Here is an 18,349-nt window from a genome sequence, read left to right as displayed (position 1 = left end):
TCAAGTTGAGTGAAGAGTGTCAAGTTTCTTCACATTTATTCCAAGATTATCTAGCCCATTGTATTTAAATTCATCCGCCCGCGAATATTAAGGGTTATCAAAGTCATCTTAAAAAAAAAACAGAGATCACATTTCCTCGACATGAATGAAAAAAGGAAGACATATAGTGCTACTTAACAACATTTTAAAGATGTCTACAAATATTTCTGTTTTTCCAAAAATTGTGGAAATAAATACAATTACCAAAAAAAAGGAAAAAACCGTCTCTAGTTAGTTATTAAAATGAAAGACTTGCTGTAGCTTCTAATCTGCGGTACTGCTCAATTCATGAAATATTTTAACGACAAAAGAATTCTGAGTACATCACATTTCTCATTCAAACAAAATGCAAATGATGTTCGGTCAATAAAATACGTCTTGATTTATTGTCACTGTGCAAAATGGAGTTTACGTTTATCAAACACACAGTCAGGCTTTCATTTGCGGTTTTAAGCGATAACAAAATTATTTCAATATCAATAACGAAGAAAACTGAAACTTTAGATCAAGTTTTAGACTGAATTACGCTCGAAATTAAACAATTAAATTCTCAACTTCACATGCAAGAACTTGAGCCCAGTGTGGTTTCGCACGTGTAAACATCGTGAGGCGTACTTTCGTTTAAGTATTTATACCCGCAAGCTACAACTTACATTAAATACTTTTTTTTTTTTTTAGTGATTCACCTGGTCTCCCTAGTGGTGAAAGTTAAAATAAGGAAGATGAAAAAAAAAAAAAAAAAAAAAAAAAAAAAAAAAAAAAAAAAAAAGGAAGGGAGGGAGGGGAGGGAGGGGAGGGGTCAAAATCGACCTTTAGAAGATACGACACTATTCTCGAGTCGTTGTTGCTGGCGCTGAAAATTGTTCTGAATCAGAACGAAAAATTTTAATTAATAGTTTAAGATTCAAAAACCGAAGAGGAAGGATACCAAAAGGAACAAGGATAGGACAAGGATGGACCAAGCATAGGCCAAGGATGGGCCAAGGATGGAGAAGATTGACACCAATTGATTACAAGGAATTGCAATTGCTCGAGATGTGAAAAAACGGTCACGTTTCTTATTTAATCATCTCCTTCACCATAGTCATCAAAAATATCGTAGGCCTCGATATCATCGTCTTGTTCAAGCATTTGCAAGTAGTTCTGAACGCCTTCATGTCCTGTCCACTCGTCCCCTGTGAGTTCTAATTGAGATACCGACGCCTCTGTCCCCTCTCCCAACTGTTCCTGTCTAAGTTTCTCGGCTAGTTCAGTAGTCCGTTGGTAAAGAATGGACCTGATCTGATCACTTGTGCCAGGTAAACACCAACCATCGCGCTCCTGACACTCCTCTTCCTAGGAAACGAATTAAATATCCACCCATTCTCGAATGTTGGCCATTTAAACGCAGGCAAGCGGAAAACGGTTACCGGTCATTTCGCCGACACGATAACTCATCTCGCCGTCACCTTTGGTCACCTCGCCGACACCACTGGACAATTTTCCGACGTCAGTTCGTCGACTAACTTTCTTACTCGAATTGTTACGCCGTTTACCTCCCCTTTGAAAACAAAGTTAAAATCGGGGCCTTTAATGACAAAACTAAAACAGTTTTGAATGAGAACGTACCAACCTATACTTACTTTGACTGAAGATAAATTTCGAATGACCAAGTACGTCGGTGAAGTGACTGGTTTGTCTGCGAATCGACCAGAAAACACTGTTGGTGAGTTGACTGAAGGTGTCGACGAGTTGATTGAAGGTGTGGGCGAGTTGACTTGTGGTGTCGGCGAGTTGGTTGTTGGCGAATTGACATGTCGGCGTAGCGACTAGGTACCGAAAGAACACACATACAAATGACTCTTTTTCAATTTAGGTAAAACAGAAATTAAAAATGATTTTTTTTGCTGCTAAAGAGCCTGATCATAACAGAATCAATTGACACCAATATCTTGCAAAATTCTTTCACAAATGATAACTGAGTTACATCAATTCGTATTCAACGAGTGGAGAATTTGTGAAGATTCACTCCTGATAAGGGAATTTTAATGAAGCAGTTATAGCAAATAAGTGAAACCTGAAAAAACATAAAGGCTAAAAGTTTCTAAAGAAACTTTGGTGCTGCGTCGGTGGGGGTAACAATGTAATTTGGTTATATCAACTCAGTTGAAATATGTAAATTGGCCACCGTGACGAATAAAAAAGCTGACGTTTCGAGCGTTAGCCCTTCGTCAGAGCGAATGAAGAAAATAACCCAGGTGTTAACGGTGCTTGCACCTCAGCCTTCCCTAAGGGTTTTACTATCAACAAACACAGTTGCTACTTTACAGTCCTTTTTTTCTACCACAGGTGTCCCGCTTGAAAAACTGCCCTTTCCTCTCCAAGTTCGAAATAAGTACGGAATACATAAATGGAAAATAAGATTAAAATCATTGTATTGTTTAATGGTACCTGTGATCACCTGTGACGCATAATAGTAGTTATTGTAGCAACTTACCTGACCATCATTTCTGCCAAGAAGTCTTTGAATCTCTGGATCATGAAGGTCACATACTTGGTAGAACAATTGTTTCTGTACAGGCATTTTATTAGGAGTAAAGACATATGGTAAATCTGGCTCTTGATTTTGCTTCTCCTCTGCCTTTTTCTCACCTTCCACCATAACAACTTCTTTAACCAAAGTTCCTTGAGTACTATTAGTTCTTCTGACCAAGTTTGGAAGAACATATTTGCTTAAACTTCTCTTAGCTTTGATTGGAAGATTTTTGGCCCCTTTCCTGCTACCAACACGGAAGTCAAGCATCTGATAACTGTTTAAGATAAAAAATGGTAGATACAGAGGAAAAATAAACTTTTTATGACATTTTCAAGAGGTCTTAGAACTTATTTATGAAAATGTTTGTATGAAATCCTCACTGTAAAAATAAAATTTCATTAAATTGTTCATTAGAAGTGTTATTTAATTACATAATCAGGAAGGTAGTGACTAGTTTAAAATAAAAGAAACAGATATCTGCCATTTGAAAATAGAATTTTGTGTGGACTGACATTTTGAATTGTTCTTGGTAGGAAACCTGCCAAAACTTGTGCAATAGTAATAAACCCTCTCTGATAAACACCCATCATCATTTGTTCTTGAATATTATCTGTTCCCTAAAGCTCCATTTTTTTTAGGTTTGCTCTTAGAAAACTGTTCACTTCTATCATGATAAAATACCAGTATATTCAAATTTCTGCAGTCAAATATCTCAAATATCTGACTTTTGAGCATATTATGCACCACCTGAAAGCTATTGTTTAACTTACATTTTGGCACTGGGGTCTTTGCGTGGATCATATCCAATTCGGGTCCATAAAGTCCTCCATGGTCCATTAAGCCAATAATAAGCTGTGCAGGCTAACAGCTGTTTCATCCTCTCCTGTGATGCACTTGTTATGTGGCATTGTAATGCTGAGCGAGACCAAATAGGCCTGTTAGCAAACAGTTTCTTTATCACATCCATTAGACCATCTTTTGGTCGATTTGCAATTTCTTCTGCTTTGGGATTTGCAGCAGTTGGAACTTCAGGAGTATTAAAATTTATAGCAATTGCATAAACTGGTCTTCTGGTTCTTGCTCTTGTTCCAACCAAACTGGAAATCAGGTAATGACAATTTTTGAACAAAAGGTAATAACTTTTAGGAATGATTGGCAGCAGTAACAAGACTATGCATACTGGTGTTATGGTGAAAAGGCTTAATTCTGTCATGTGACAGTGTTTTCAATTCATTATGTGAGGAGAAGTTGTTTCCTGATCACTCATCACTCTTTGGAGAGAAAGGGTTTCTTGAAGGCAAATTTATATATTTCACTTTATATGTCACAAAATGTCATCCTCTACCTTTCTTCCTCCTTGTCATTTCCTTGATCAGTTTTACCACTTCGTGGCACAGACTCAGCATTGTAGTTGTAATTTATTGGATGATCAAATCTTGTAAACACAGGAGGTTGCAGGTGATAAGGGACATCTTGATTTAATGCAGCCCCATCAGTGACTTGTTTCAAGACATCTGGCAATTCAGGAACAAGATACTGAAAATCTGCCATAACTTCAAACCTACAAAATCAACAGGTACTGGATGCAACATAAAAGAGTTTCTTCTGTGGAATTTATATCCCACTATGCTACAGCATCAAAACCAAGTATAATATTTGTACTTATTAATCAACTGTATGACCTAAAAAATTCAAATGTTATGAAGTAAATACACTACGGTTCAGGACCTTTTTGTACAAGAGTTGATCTGTAGTCCCAAAGAATACCTAACAATTATTCCATGAGTGCGCGTTGGATATGAGATGATAGATAGCCAACAAGGCGCGTAGCGCTGAGTTGGCTATAATCATCTCATATCCAACAAGTGCAAGTGGAAAAAAAAACGCCCCCAAGATACTAGACAAATCTTCTCGACTTTATTTTGTAAGAAGAAACCAGATTCAGTCTTCCTGTTGACCAAACCGAAAAAGTTTGCTTTATACGAGGTACATGTATAAGGAATACATGTATCAGTTTTAACAGTCTGTCAATGGAAACCATAGGGTCCTTAGAGGAAATTTACTAAATTTAAAAAGTAATTGCCTTCAAGAACACCATTCAGATGGCAATTACCAACCCTTCCTTCTAGGCCAGTGAAATTGTCAACATAGAGTACCCTGGACAGGATTGACTGGGAGGGGGAAGGAAGAAATGAGTGAGGAAGTGGAACATGGAACATTTACAAGTCTTACCCGAAGACAAACTTATCAGTAAATACCACATTCATAGAGTTTATCTTTGCAAAAATTTACATGGATATTTTTCTGCAGATATTATTTCTTCTGAGATACAAACAGTTTTCTGAGAGCAAAGCTTGAAGAGAACTGTGAGCTTCAAGGAACAGATAGCCTATTTTCATACAAATGGTGGCTAGTGTGTTTTATTATATTTTTGTAATCTATTGGACTAAATGTTTACACACAGCTCACTATTTGCTGTGTGGGATGTTCCCTTTTTAGTGTTCTCTGGTACAACTTTAGTTATAAACATAAAACTTCTTCTGTAACAACCACAAAAAAGCTCCCTGATCTTGCATAAAATTTTAAGGGAGGGCATTTTGAAGCACATTCTCTGATATACCCCTGTTTAAGCTGGGGCAGATTCAGTCACTTGATGCATCTAGATCAATTGCGTGTGAACAAAAATATGTGATGGAGTATAGATGCCAAATGCTAAAATTCACAATACAAGAGATAATTTGCAGCCTTATCCAAGTTTCCAAGTTATGTTAAGAGAAAGACTTTTTGTAAAACCTTCTCTGCTTACCTATAAAAAAAAAAGACCCAGGAGCCTATGTGACTACAGGTCTGTTTTAGAACATTATGAGGTTATATGGAAATCTTTCAGTGTTACCTTTCTCGGTAATTTTACCTTAGTCTCATATGTGTAACCAACCCAAGGCGGGATTCATGGAAAGATTCACTCTGACGAAGGGCTAACCCTCGAAACGTCAGCTTTTTAACTCTTTATGGCAGCCAATTTACAGTTCCAACTTAGTTGATATTACCCAATTGCCTTGTTACCCCCACTGACGCAGCACCACTTTAGAAACTTAGCCCCTTTATTCATGGAAAGAAATCAGCAGGAACTATCTCTTCAGCAGGAGCTATCTCTTCTTTCACAAAATAATACGTGATTGACAGCAATTGTGAAAAACCTGGGTTTTCCTTTTCGCATATATACCATATCCAAACTATTCTCAAGTAAAATTCATCCCATACTCCTCTTTCCTTGACGCCGCTTTCCAGACTAGTACATTATCAAGTTGATACTTACTTGAATGAATTTCCTACTATCCCCAAGATCTCTTGTTCATATTTCACTTCTTCCGTCTCACCGATTCCTTCTTTTTGCTTCTTCTTTCGCCGTTTCACTTTCAGTAACAAGTTTGCAGTAGGATACCGATCACCACACAATGAATGCGCGTAAGGATCTTCTGGACGAAATGACATTTCTAGTCGTCTCGTTGGAATTGAGTAAGTCCTTGACAATGCTTCCTCGCCTCCTAGAGTTTCAAGCATGTGATTTTCATCTTTTATGTAACCTGGATATTCTATTCCGACGAATTTGACTTGATTTACTGTTATCTGCCCATTATTCGAAGAAGAAAGATCTCCATTTGCTGAGCTCTCTGAGATTTCCATATTTTCCGCCATTTTGTTTGTTCTCAAATACTCAACCGCTGATTATAACTACTGTCAACGTAGACGAAAAAGGAACCTGGGGAACCTGGAGAGAGAGGGGACAGGGAGTGAATATGTTCCTTTCAGTTACATTTGAAAGCTTCAATATTGTTAGAAATTTTTCTAATGTGATGTTGTATAATTTTTCGATATTCGTTTGTTATCAAAATAAGATCAGTCAATTCTGGATCAAAGCCAATAATCATTGCTTGTCCCTCCCTCAATGGGGTTTGAATTCAGTCCACGCCAACAATACTATAAGTCAGCGGTCAAAATTAATATGGCGGACGAGAGGCATTGTGAAACATGTGCCTTGAGCTACAAAGTTTTAGCAGAATGCTCCACAACAAAGGCTCGAGCTGCTATTCTAACTTTGCCACATTATGAAGTAGAAACTCCAGTATTTATGCCCGTAGGAACTCAGGGAACGATGAAGGGTTTGACTTCTAAACAGCTCACAGAGCTGGACTGTCAGATTATTCTCGGGAACACATATCATCTTGGAATGAGACCGGTAGAGAGAAAAAGAGATCGGGAGCATTTAAATTGCATTATTGTACGTCCCTAACTCTTATAAATAAATAAGTTCATTTGATAAGTTTTATCACACAGGGCACAGAGATACTAGAAAAAGCTGGGGGACTACATGAATTTATGAATTGGAAAAGAGCTTTATTAACGGTAAGTTGTTAGCCGAAATATTAATATTGTTTGGTTTGATTTGGTATTTTATTTTTTGATTTATCATTTTCTTTTGCAACACTCAAAAATCTACAAATGGTTCAAGACTTAAGGAGAAACGAGTGGTAATTGTTTCGTGTGATTAGCAAATTAATACTCTTGTTTCCAACATATAGGATAGTGGTGGATTTCAGATGGTATCTTTATTAAAATTGGCTGAGATTACTGAGGTAAGTACCTTCTTACATCTGTTTCTCCCTTATTGGCAAGAGTACCATATAACCCCCTACAATAATTATGCATTCAGTCTTTGTTCAATTAAAACAATAGCGATAACAATAGAACTCCGCTGAGACTAGTAGTCTTTGTTTTCAAAATTTTGATTTTTTTTCTAAGTCTTTTTTGAAACAGGGTAAATTTGGCACATTTTGGCTTTGCAAAACGGAAAACTCAATTAATTTTCCAGAGGTTTTTAATTTTGAGATATAACTGAATGTTCAGTTTCTCTTTGAAAGCGTAAAATTGGCCGGAAAATAACGTTAAGTCTACGGTCAGGCTTTGAAGTTTGTCAATGCAAAGTTTAAATAAATGTTGTGTCTTACCTGCTCTTGTGGTTTTGGTTGATTCTTTATCCTTTCGTGTCCTAGTGATGAAAATTGTTCGTGAAGGCCGGTGCATACAGCGATGCAAAGAAACCTTTGTATCTAGTCTTTCTGGATGTTCCTGTTTGGGGCAAACCTCGCTTGATTCCCACCATGTATTTTTGATACCCTGTATGTGCACACCGGTGAATTCCGGCGCATTGAAGCCATTCCATCACAACCCTTTTTTGAACATCGCCCCTCATACCCGTCACGCAATGAAGCACGTCGCGTCCAGCTAAGTTCATTGCTGCACCCAGCTCGAGGACATTTTACCGACGTCGCAAGCAGGTTGTGATCCTTACACCACTGTATGCACCGGTCGTGATCAGATGATATTCGAGAAAGTCGAATAAAGTTCAGTCTCTCCATCTCCGAGTTGTTGTTGTTCTTCCTTCTATCTTCTTCTTTCGTTGATGTTATTAGAAAGAGGTATGAATAAATTTTGTTTTCTATGTGGTATTTGGCCAATCGTAGAGAAGAAGAAATGCATTCTTTAGTGCAAAGGGGACCTTTGGTGCATTATATCATGCATATATTGTTATGAAAATCTTTTACTGAAAGGTAAAAGAAAAAGTAGCTTTTGGAGAGGAACTCCTAACTGGTTTGCGCAGCATAGTGGTAAGGCTAAGGTTTGATAATGGTCCGATAATAACGCGTTGTCTGAGGAGGGATGGTTCAAGGCTCAGCAGAATTGCCAAGAAGGTAAAAAGGAAAGAAAAGAAAAAAAAAATCGAGGAGAAGTTAGGAACAAAGGGGAGAAGGGAGAAGAACATGAGAAAGGAATGGAGACGAAAAAGCCGCTTTCAATCAATTTCTCTTTTATTGAAGCAGTAAGTACTTATTAGTAATGTATATGTGCTAAACCCATGGAAATAAGTCATTGTCTTAAAAACAATGAAATTGAATGCATAATTAATGTATGGGGTTATATGGTACTCTTTCCCCCTTATTCATTTGACTTACCTTCTGAAGTAAAAGAATAAACAAATTGAGGCAATTGAAATACTTTAAATTGAGAGAAAAATCTGAACCTGGTATCAGAGACAGATTTTAAAGTAAAAGATTTTTAAGTGCATACAGAGATGTTTATTTCTTTTTTCAAAGGAAGGTGTTAAGTTCCAGTCTCCCCATGATGGTAAAGAAATGTTACTTACTCCCGAGAAATCAACTGAGATCCAGAATTCCATTGGAGCTGATATCATAATGCAACTAGATGATGTGGTCAGCAGTACTACGACAGGTAACTTAAATCAGTATAATGGTAACCTTGGCAACCTGCTAAAGATCTCTTCTAAAGTTTCTCTATTTTAGCACAGCTATTCAATGTCATATATAGCAGATTTTTATACTAATAACTGTGGATATTGTAAATATGTCTAAGAGGACAAAAAAATAAAAAAAATAGAGGTGGACTTTATCTATGGTTGTAAATATTATCCTTCAACCAGTGACAACTAGTGGACAAAACCTATAGAATCATAATTAGGGCTCGACACTAAATTTTCAACTTATTAGCCAAGTGGCTAGTGACATTGAAAACCACAAGCCAAAACTGAATTTCTACTAGTCTGTGGCTAGTGGGCTACCGTTAGTGTCAAGCCTTGATAATGATATATTTTCTGGGAGGCCTTGTAAGTTGACTCCAGTAACAATAACTGTACAGTGATAAGAAATGTTTGTTTTAGGAAAAATAGATAAGTCTGCTAGTCATCAATATGATTGGATTAAATTTTGTAGTTAACCAATTTTTAAAAAATCTCAGCTGTACTTAAAGGAATTTTCAGAAAAGAGGTCAAGAAAAAAAAGACTTAAAGACCTTTATTTCAACCATGAACTAAGTTATGTTAGAACATAGCTAGCAGAACTGCGAAATCAAATTCAATATACGTAAGCATGCTCAAAATCCCGATAGTGCACGCTGACAGCGTCAGCAAATTGCTTCGCCAGAAATTTTTTTTTTTCGTGTGAGCGGCCATTGTCAGCGCAGGGAAATATACTATATTTTGCGACAATAATGGATACAAACAGAAACTTGGCCTACTAGTCCGAAAATGAAGACAATGTCTTGATCTTTTCCCTTGGGCTAGAGTTCTTAAATGAGGCAGAAAAAGAGAAAAACAACGGGAAAGGAGACTTCATCAGAGGCATCATGATTCGCTTCAACTGATATTGTTGTCCGTTTTTCGTGTCAGATTTGATGCACAATTCCACCGGCTATGTTCTAAAACAATTGGTTCATGCTTTCAGTTGTGCACTATCGAGTTATGGAGCTCATGGGAAGCTTGGAGAGCACTCAAGAAGCTAGAGTTGCCCTCGGCTATTGCCTTGGGCAACTCTTACGCTTCTTTTGTGCTCTCCAAACTTCCCGCATGCTCCATAACTCGATAGTGCACGCTAAAGCAGGAACCAATTGTTAATTCATTTCATCATTGAATCATTAAAACAGACAATTGTAATTAAAAATTTATTGAAAATAAAGTAAAACAAATTAAAAACATATAAATTTAATAATATTTAGTGTATGCCAAAATTAGCAAGTAATCAGAAGAGAAGAACTTCAAAAGTCCCATACCACCCCTAAAAAAAAATATTTGGCCATCTTTTAGGCATGTTTCAGTCAATCCTTTGGCTAATTTCTGGTAACTGTTTCTGTAGGTCCAAGAGTTGAAGAGGCCATGTTGCGGTCAATCCGATGGTTAGACAGATGTATATCAGCCCATGCTAAGCCAACACAGCAAAATCTCTTTGCAATAATCCAGGGAGGATTAAATCTGGAACTCAGAAAGACTTGCATTAAAGGTATTTTGTTGTAGAAGTGTCATAAAGAAAGGTAAAATCTGTTCCTGAGCCTAGCTACCCACATGATGTCTGATGTCTGAGCTTTCTTGGCTTTCATAGCATAACAATGCAATAGTTTGAGCCTCTGTTGTGGAGCATTTTGCTAAAACTTTGTGGCTCAAGACACTCATTTCATAAGGCTTCTTGTCCACCACTTCTGGCTGGGATGCTACCCTATTGCATGTATAGGTCATATTTACCCCATTCTATTTTGTCAGATTCCCCAACAGTTCATTGGTTCCCATTTGTACTCCTGGGTGGGACACTGTGTGGTTACAGTAACAATACAATGCAATGACCAGCATGTAACCTGTATCTTGTCCTTTCAGCCCTGAATCCAGTCAGCTGATCATTAGGCTAATACAAGCTGCTAAGTGAAGGTGTAGTCTGATCGTCCGGGTGAGTCTAGTCCTGAGAAGGACTGTTGTCAGTGGTAGTGACTGACGTTTCGACAACCTGTGCGGAAGTCATCATCAGGGTCAAGTGAATGATTGTTGTCAGTAGACTACCACCGACAACAGTCCTTCTCAGGACTACACTCACCCAGACAATCAGACTACACCTTCACATGTTACCCCCAGGTTCAAACCATTTACTGCACAAGCTGCTAAATTATGTTGGAAGCATGCATATAAAATCATGTAAATACTCTCTAACCTACAAGATCAATAACCTTGTAAAATGCTTACAAGTATATGACCAAGTATATTGAATATTCAATTACTAGAAATGGTTCAACGTAACACTCCTGGTATTGCCATTGGTGGCCTAAGTGGTGGAGAAGAGAAATCTTTATTTTGGAAAACTGTCACACTGTGTACAGATCATCTACCAAAGAAAAAACCAAGATATCTTATGGGTGTTGGGTAAGGATCATGTGCAAACAATGACTTGGCATTCAAAGAAAAAATTATTGTAAAATCATTCTAGCAATGATATCAAGATTAAATTCCTCATTTTTTTCCTGTTCTGTTTTACAATCATCCTTTACATTTTTTTGCTCAAGCTATGCTGTGGATCTTGTAGTTTGCTGTGCATTGGGAGTTGACATGTTTGACTGTGTCTATCCAACTAGAACAGCAGTAAGTAGAGTAAAACAAAAAGTTTATTGAGCATGATTCAACATGCAGTGCTTGTGTTATCTTTGATCTTTTCTCATCCAAATGATTCATTGTTTCTGTAAGAGTCTTTAAGATATCTCCACCTGTTCATTTGTTTACCATGGTAATCATAAGGGATGGATAATCTCAATAGAAAACTATCAGTTAGCATAGGGCAGAGAAAATAGGAGTCAGATGTCCTACATTAAGTTTTGTCAGGTCATATTGACCTGACAAAACTTTTTCTTATTGTCATTTTTCTCGTTGCCATGTTCCCACCAATAACGTAGCTCCATTTTCTGCCTTTAAAAGCACACACAACCCACAATTCCTCTATTCGCTCCGACGAAGGGCTAACGCTCGAAACGTCAGCTTTTGTAATCATTACGGTGGCCAATTTACCATTTCAACTTTGTTGATGTATCCAAATGATAAAAATTAGATCTGTAGTGTTGTAATGGAGTCTAGTTTTAGAACCATTTGCTCACCTCAGAAGGACCTTCGAGGATCCTATCAAGGATCTTACAAGGAGATCTTTCAAAAGGTCAATCTTCAAGGATTTTTCATTTTCCTGCCAAGATCTTTCATTTTGTCACCCATACCTTCAAGGATCTTTCAAGCTCTTGACAATACTTTTGAAGATCCTGAAAGATCTTGGCAAGAAAATTAAAGATCTTGACAAGAATTTTGAAGATCATTCATTAATTGATAATTAATTCATAACCCTATTGACTAGTATTTTCATTCAAATCCAGAGATTTGGCACAGCCCTGGTACCCTGGGGTCAACTTCACTTAAAGAATAAACAATATTCTACAGACTTTGAACCTATCGACAGAGACTGCAGATGTTTGGCTTGTAAACATCACACCCGTGCTTATGTCAACTCTTTGCTAGGCAGGGAAGAAATTGCTTGTCATTTGTTGACAATTCATAATATATATTATCAGGTACGTTTCACCATGAAACAAGACTGTTAGCCTAGGTACTGGCCCTCATTAAGAGCAGTTCAGCACAAATGATTCTTCTCCCTGGGAGGGAAAAGTATGAGTGCTTGAGTAACACAAGCCAGTGATTGGTCTTGGTTGCAGGGGGTCTGGGACTGATACTAGAAATGCATGTCATGCTATTATTGAGGCCTACAAGATTGTGAGAGACATCAAAAGGAAATGTATAGCATGACCACTTGGCAATGATTGTATAGAATGATGAAGTTAAGTTGTTAGAGTGTGGTTCTAGTTTGATTTATGTGCCTTGCATTATATATGGGTATGATTTTTTCCCTGCTAAGAGGGTTCCCTTGTTTTGCTCCCTTTACAAAAGCCAATGCAAATTATGTTGAGAAATTCCCTCAGCTATACTTCAAAAGAGGAATATGAAGAATGCAGGTACAATTTAAAAAAACTTGTTTAGTTAAAAAAAATATGGAGGGTTATTTTTAATTTAATTTCAGATGAAGTTGATGCGTGATATAAGAGAAAGTATCAAGCAAGACAAGTTTCCTGAATTTGTGCACAAATTTATGAAAAGGTTGTTTCCAGATGAAATTTATCCTATTTGGGTGAGAGAAGCTCTTGCTTCTGTCAGCATATTCTTGAACACTCAGGAAACTGCCAACAGTAAAGAAGATAAACTGTGCAAACAAAATGACTCTACCCCCTTTGATGAACGTGATTCATAAATTTTAAGAAATTGAAATTCCCCTCTAAACATTGTCAAATTTGATTGATGTTTGACAAAGTGAACAATATAAAATACTCTGGCTCATGAACTTTACTGAATTAATGGATCAGCAATAAAAATTACAAAAGTAAAAAAAAAAATGAAATAAAGTGAAATTTGGAGTCCTGGAAAAGTCCTTGAAATTTGTTTTGGAAAAAGGGTACAAATAGTGATCCTGGTAAAGATAGGCTTAATGCCAGCTGATTTTTTAAGAAATAAGGCCATGCTTCTTCCCTAAATGTAGAGGAGGATGGGTACCAAACTTGAGAGAGTAAAAGAAGGAAGGCTTGGGAGATTACCAATAGTTTGTGTCTACTCATGTCCCAAAGATATGAATGAGGTGTGACAGTTTGGACCACTTAGACTACAAAACTAAACAGTTTCTTGTATTTTACTGAGACAGGAAAAATGTTTTTTAAGTAGTCTATTGGAATAAGTCCTTTTTTATCATAGACACTAATACTTTGAGGAAAATCCTTCAAGAGGTGTAAAAACACGAGGAATTACTTTAAAATACAGTTACTGGTATGAATAAGAGTGTATAGTTTTAGAACTCTTGAGAGGGCTACAAGTGTTGAAGAATGAACCTTAATAACATAGTAATATTTCTGCTGCCTGTCAGCTTTTGTTGACATTTTGTATTTTTCAATGCATCTGATTCACAAGCAAGCAGCATTGTACAGAGGTACCTTACTGGTATCTCCACGAGTCTCTTGCTCGTTTCTTAAATTTCTCATAAAAGAAATCATCAGTGGCCTTTTCAACTTTGTCCCCAGCTCTCTTCTTGTTTGGAGCAGCAGCTACAGTAACACTGGTTCCATGTGCTTGGCTGTTTGATGCTGATGAAGTATCATCAGCCTTTACTGTTGGTTTTTTAATTGCTTTCTCTTGCTCTTGTGCCTTGTCTCTTGCTGCAGAAACCCTCCTACTTTCTGCATCAATGTTCTTTTGCTCGTCATAAACTGGAAAACATTCACATTCAAATCAGTTCCTATTAACAAGTGATTCGCAGAGGTTTTGCTCAAAGAATCCCACTACTGCCAGTGACCATACAGATGGTTGTGATTCAATCTGTGCACTGTAACACTGTGAACTGGTTGGCCCTGATCACAACTCCCCATTCAACAGGGTTTTCCTTTTCGGCCGGCGACCGGCGATTTTCGCCGCCTGCGAACGGCTCCGTCGCCGGCGACTAAAAGAGTCCTTGCTGTTATATAATTTAAAATATTTGAGATAAATAATAAACACTTTGTATGTTGTCTGACAATGACGTATAAGAAACGGAAATCGATAAAAAGTACATATTTCAGCAAAAAACGAAGTAGAATTTTTGCGCGTGTACTGGTACGTGACATTCAGTACAAGTTTGCGCGGTCAAGTCATGTATCACTGGCATCCCTTCAAGCTTAAAGATACGTAAATTATTCAATTTTTGCATTTAAATAAATTACTATTTGAAAGGTCGATTATCTTCTTGATTTATCCGCTTTTAACTGTTTTAGTTAAAACAGATATACTTTAACTGGGAACTACTTATTCTCACTAAGCCAAAGCATCACAAATATTACCTTGGGCCAAGTCCGAAGTAAAGTAAGTCTCAGGCGATCGTGTGGGATGCAATTAATTGCGAAATATTTTCTGTGATGTTTGTATTTTTGTTTACCTTTGATTTCTGTGTCAATATATCTTTATGTGAAATTCTTCCAGATCGATTCGAGTGTTGTTTTACATTAATATTTATAAGCAATGTGCCCGGTATTGCCAATCAACGTGCTAGAAAAGGGCTGCATTTTATCAAATACATTGTCATTTCTTGTGTTGTTAAGCCTGTTCATTTCCTTAATTTAAGCACCCAAAATGCACCAGATTGCATCTCAGAGCGCTCAAATGTTTAAAATTTCCCGGGGGGGGGGGGCATGCCCCCGGACCCCCCTAGCTGTTCACGCCTTCGCCACTCAGGCTGGGCACTACTCACCCAAATTGTCTCCGCCTGCTTCCCTTTCATCCGACTTCAACTTTCTTTGAAAAGGAAAACCCTGTTCAAATCAGCTTGCAGCTGAACTGCCAGCCAGTCTGATAAAATATTACTGATAAATAAAATCAAACACTGAAAAGTTTTTCAAAGAGTACTATTTTTTTCTCAAGTAAAATGAAGCAAAACAGTTTTTATCAGACTAGCACTTTCAAGATGCTTTCGACTGTCCATGCTACAGCATTTCCTTATCAAAATGCAAACATTTCGATTTTTTCCACTTCTGTCCACACTAAAACATCCAAAAATGCAGAAGAAAGCCACAGTGTGTTACTTAGCATTTCAATCATCATTTTCAAAAGTCTGTATTTCCAATTGTCCTTACATGAAACAGAAATTTTTAAACTAATACAATTTCAAAGCACTCCACTTATCAAAGCATTTACAGAAATTGACTTCATATGGGGAATTTCCTAGCACTTGATGTTATCTAAACTGTCAACATGTAAAAAGTATAAATTGAAACATAGCTTACATCTACTATGCAGCATAAAGTTTACAGCCATGTTAGTTGGAACCATCTCAGTTGGTTCTTTTGATTTCTTGTTCCTTTGTTCGTCAATCACAGCTTGTTTAGCTGCTTCTGTAGCCTCTATGTTTCTTATTTTTGCATCAATGCCAAGATCCACCTCAGGAATACCAGATAACATCTGATTTGAGAGCATTTCTTCTGATGCCATTATCTTTGACCTCACATTAATGTGTTCTGGAACCTGGTACAGCAAATCTTCTTTTGATTTTGGCCTGCAAAAGATAACATCATTAACAGTAATTAAAAACAAAAAATAAATAACACTGTTTTTATCAGAATCCTAGGAGGCTGGAGCTACAGGCACCATTACAGACTTTATTGTACATAGCTTTGATGTACTTCACTCAAGCACCCACTGCACTAGTTTTGCCATTGCCCACAACTTATAAAACCGATGCACTCCATCTGGCACAGATGCCAGTCTCCCAAATTAAAAAAGTGTGGAGATGTTTTGACTTTAAATCACCTCTCCACTAAAACCAACCACACCACCAAACATTCACCCGAAAAAAAAAAACAAATACCACAAAATTAAAAACAAAAAATCTTACAAAATGAAAAAAACAACAATGACAACAACCATCAATGAGCCCCATATTTTTATATAAGCAAACTATGGGGGGGAGAGGGGGGAGGGGAGGGCTAGTGAACCTGGAATTGACAAGTGATAAGTGATATTGGACTTGGGAGTAAAATAACCAGCCAACATCTCAAATTCATTTAAATATATTAACTATACATCTATCTGAGCAAAGATGGTGAGTTTTGTCTCCAGTAGTCTGGATGCTAATAAGAAAGCCAATTTACACCACTGAAAAATTAAGATCAGACACCTTTAAAAAAGTTACGGAGCACACAATTGGATCTACCTTAAGCTTAAAGTGCACCTAAACCCAAAAATTTTTTTTCGCTTAACGAAATAAGCGTATTTTTTGGAGTATTTCTGTGCAAACATTTTTTTATTTGCTCAAATCTTCAATTGTCTGTGCCCAGTCAAAATACGGAAAATCGGCCGCCATCTTGCCCCACGGCCGAGTTTAAAGAGGAATGGCTCAAGCGGGTAATGTGACGTCAAATCGAGAACACGAAAGTCTGCATTTCACACATTTTCGCTTGTTTGGGAAGGTTGTAGTCGATTTTGTCCGAAAATATGCTGACTAAGTGTGTTGTAGGAGGATGTAGCAACGTGCGAAATTTGCAAGAGGGTATCACGCTTCATACATTCTTCATACAACACACCTGGTCGGCATATTTCGGACAATATCGACCACAACCTTCCCAAACAAGTGAAAATGTGTGAAAAGCAGACTTTTGTGTTCTCGATTTGACGTCACATTATCTGCTAGAGCCATTCCTCTTTAAACTCGGTCGTGGGGCAAGATGGCGGCCGATTTTCCGTATTTTGACTAGGCACAGAAAATTTAAGATTTAAGCAAATTAAAAAATTTTTGCACAGAAATACTCCAAAAAATAAGCTTATTTCGTTAAGCGAAAAAAAATTTTTGGGTTTAGGTGCACTTTAAGAGAACCTAGCAAGATGAGAACTCTCACTGCAAAGGCTAGATCAGAAAAGAATCTATAAGTGAATGGTAGGTTTTCTTCTGCTCTCATGGAACTATTAAAAGAAAAGTTAGGCAGAAACAACAAATCAAAACTTGATTTGAGGTCGCAGTTGGAACATTCTCGGACATTCTCACTCACAAGCTGATGTCAGAACGATAAAAGTGCTATAAACCCATATTCTTTTAAATTTTGGGGCCATAGACACGCATGGACCCAAAACCTGAAAAAACACTGGTCCGCATAGTTTACACTAGCAAAAATTTAAGGTCCATTCCTTTTTCTTGATGAGTTCGCGCCCGAATTTTTCTTCCATGTGAACGGCCTTTTAAATAACTAGTATGACTTAGGAACTGTCGACAACTTGGATTATGCCAGTTATGATTAACTAAACAGTGGTCCAATGAGGGGTAGCAGTAATTAAAACAGATTAACTTTAATATCATAACAATACCCCAAAACAAACTTACCATCCACACGTACACAGACCCATTTCAAAATAAAAATAGTTACTTACTTAATCTGAATAGTTTTATCCGGTGCAACACCTTTCCTCTTCGCCATCTCTTCTTCAATGTATTTCAACATGTGAGTATCTTCATCTCTTCTGTTTGTTTCGGCAGCAAAATTTGCTCCTAAGTTAATCGATTTCTCTTTGTCTTCCCCTTCTCTGTCACGATTTCTATCCTGGATCAAATCGTTCACTTGCACAAGCCCGCCTGTTTTCAGTTTAAAAGGATCGCTCTCAACTTCTTCTTCTGGTGCGAGAGTTTTTCCAAGAGCAAGAGCTACAGCCGACACTCCAGCCTGTCGCTTCCGGAATCGTTGTAGTTCTTTCCTTTCCTCTAACGCCTCACTCGTTGAAGATGTTTCCTGTTGATCATCGTCACTTTCTTCTGCCTCGCGGCGCTTTCGATATCTTCTAGCTTCTTTTAGTTGAGGCATTTAACCCGTCTAATTTTT

At 37.4% G+C, this 18,349-nt stretch overlaps 3 protein-coding genes across 4 annotated transcripts; 1 reads left to right on the top strand and 2 right to left on the bottom strand.

Annotated features, from left to right (window-relative positions):
* On the bottom strand, positions 1 to 6,284 carry LOC111326673 (general transcription factor 3C polypeptide 5). Of its 2 annotated transcripts, XM_088756972.1 has the most exons (6): positions 5,871 to 6,284; positions 3,900 to 4,115; positions 3,325 to 3,651; positions 2,516 to 2,828; positions 1,662 to 1,717; positions 1,382 to 1,579 (listed from the first exon to the last, which is right to left on the bottom strand). In XM_088756972.1, exons 1-6 carry the CDS (start codon positions 6,248 to 6,250, stop codon positions 1,420 to 1,422), a joined length of 1,452 nt encoding a protein of 483 aa, XP_088613098.1. In that variant the 5' UTR covers positions 6,251 to 6,284; the 3' UTR covers positions 1,382 to 1,419. The 2 variants fall into 2 exon arrangements, with proteins under 2 accessions (XP_022786465.2, XP_088613098.1); XM_022930730.2 differs by lacking the exons at positions 1,382 to 1,579; positions 1,662 to 1,717 and adding an exon at positions 1 to 1,374 and having other exon boundaries at positions 5,871 to 6,283.
* Positions 6,285 to 6,532: 248 nt separating this feature from the next.
* LOC111326609 (queuine tRNA-ribosyltransferase catalytic subunit 1) lies at positions 6,533 to 15,082 on the top strand. The gene is made up of 9 exons (XM_022930640.2): positions 6,533 to 6,791; positions 6,890 to 6,958; positions 7,135 to 7,188; positions 8,707 to 8,842; positions 10,258 to 10,401; positions 11,168 to 11,306; positions 11,447 to 11,522; positions 12,296 to 12,490; positions 12,994 to 15,082. Exons 1-9 carry the CDS (start codon positions 6,558 to 6,560, stop codon positions 13,219 to 13,221), a joined length of 1,275 nt encoding a protein of 424 aa, XP_022786375.1. The 5' UTR covers positions 6,533 to 6,557; the 3' UTR covers positions 13,222 to 15,082.
* Positions 13,296 to 18,331, bottom strand: LOC111326610 (splicing factor C9orf78). Its single transcript, XM_022930641.2, has 3 exons — positions 17,904 to 18,331; positions 15,770 to 16,038; positions 13,296 to 14,224 (listed from the first exon to the last, which is right to left on the bottom strand). The coding sequence occupies exons 1-3, from the start codon at positions 18,329 to 18,331 to the stop codon at positions 13,953 to 13,955; spliced, it is 969 nt and encodes a 322-aa protein (XP_022786376.1). The 3' UTR covers positions 13,296 to 13,952.
* Between the last annotated feature and the right edge of the window lie 18 nt (positions 18,332 to 18,349).

This window comes from Stylophora pistillata, chromosome 4 (genome assembly GCF_964205215.1).
Source record: "Stylophora pistillata chromosome 4, jaStyPist1.2, whole genome shotgun sequence".
Lineage (NCBI taxonomy): Eukaryota > Metazoa > Cnidaria > Anthozoa > Scleractinia > Pocilloporidae > Stylophora > Stylophora pistillata.
This window is presented reverse-complemented; position numbering and strand designations above follow the sequence as displayed.

Coding starts and splice junctions, on each gene's coding strand:
- LOC111326609 (XM_022930640.2), top strand. CDS start 6,558: ATGGCGGACGAGAGGCATTGTGAAACATGTGCCTTGAGCTACAAAGTT. Junction 6,792..6,889: donor ATCATCTTGGAATGAGACCG/GTAGAGAGAAAA, acceptor TTTATCACACAG/GGCACAGAGATACTAGAAAA. Junction 8,843..10,257: donor GGTCAGCAGTACTACGACAG/GTAACTTAAATC, acceptor CTGTTTCTGTAG/GTCCAAGAGTTGAAGAGGCC.
- LOC111326610 (XM_022930641.2), bottom strand. CDS start 18,331: ATGCCTCAACTAAAAGAAGCTAGAAGATATCGAAAGCGCCGCGAGGCA. Junction 16,039..17,903: donor GATAAAACTATTCAGATTAA/GTAAGTAACTAT, acceptor TATCTTTTGCAG/GCCAAAATCAAAAGAAGATT. Junction 14,225..15,769: donor CTTTATGCTGCATAGTAGAT/GTAAGCTATGTT, acceptor AATGTTTTCCAG/TTTATGACGAGCAAAAGAAC.
- LOC111326673 (XM_022930730.2), bottom strand. CDS start 6,250: ATGGCGGAAAATATGGAAATCTCAGAGAGCTCAGCAAATGGAGATCTT. Junction 4,116..5,870: donor ATAGTAGGAAATTCATTCAA/GTAAGTATCAAC, acceptor TTGATTTTGTAG/GTTTGAAGTTATGGCAGATT. Junction 1,375..2,515: donor TTGGCAGAAATGATGGTCAG/GTAAGTTGCTAC, acceptor TTCGTTTCCTAG/GAAGAGGAGTGTCAGGAGCG.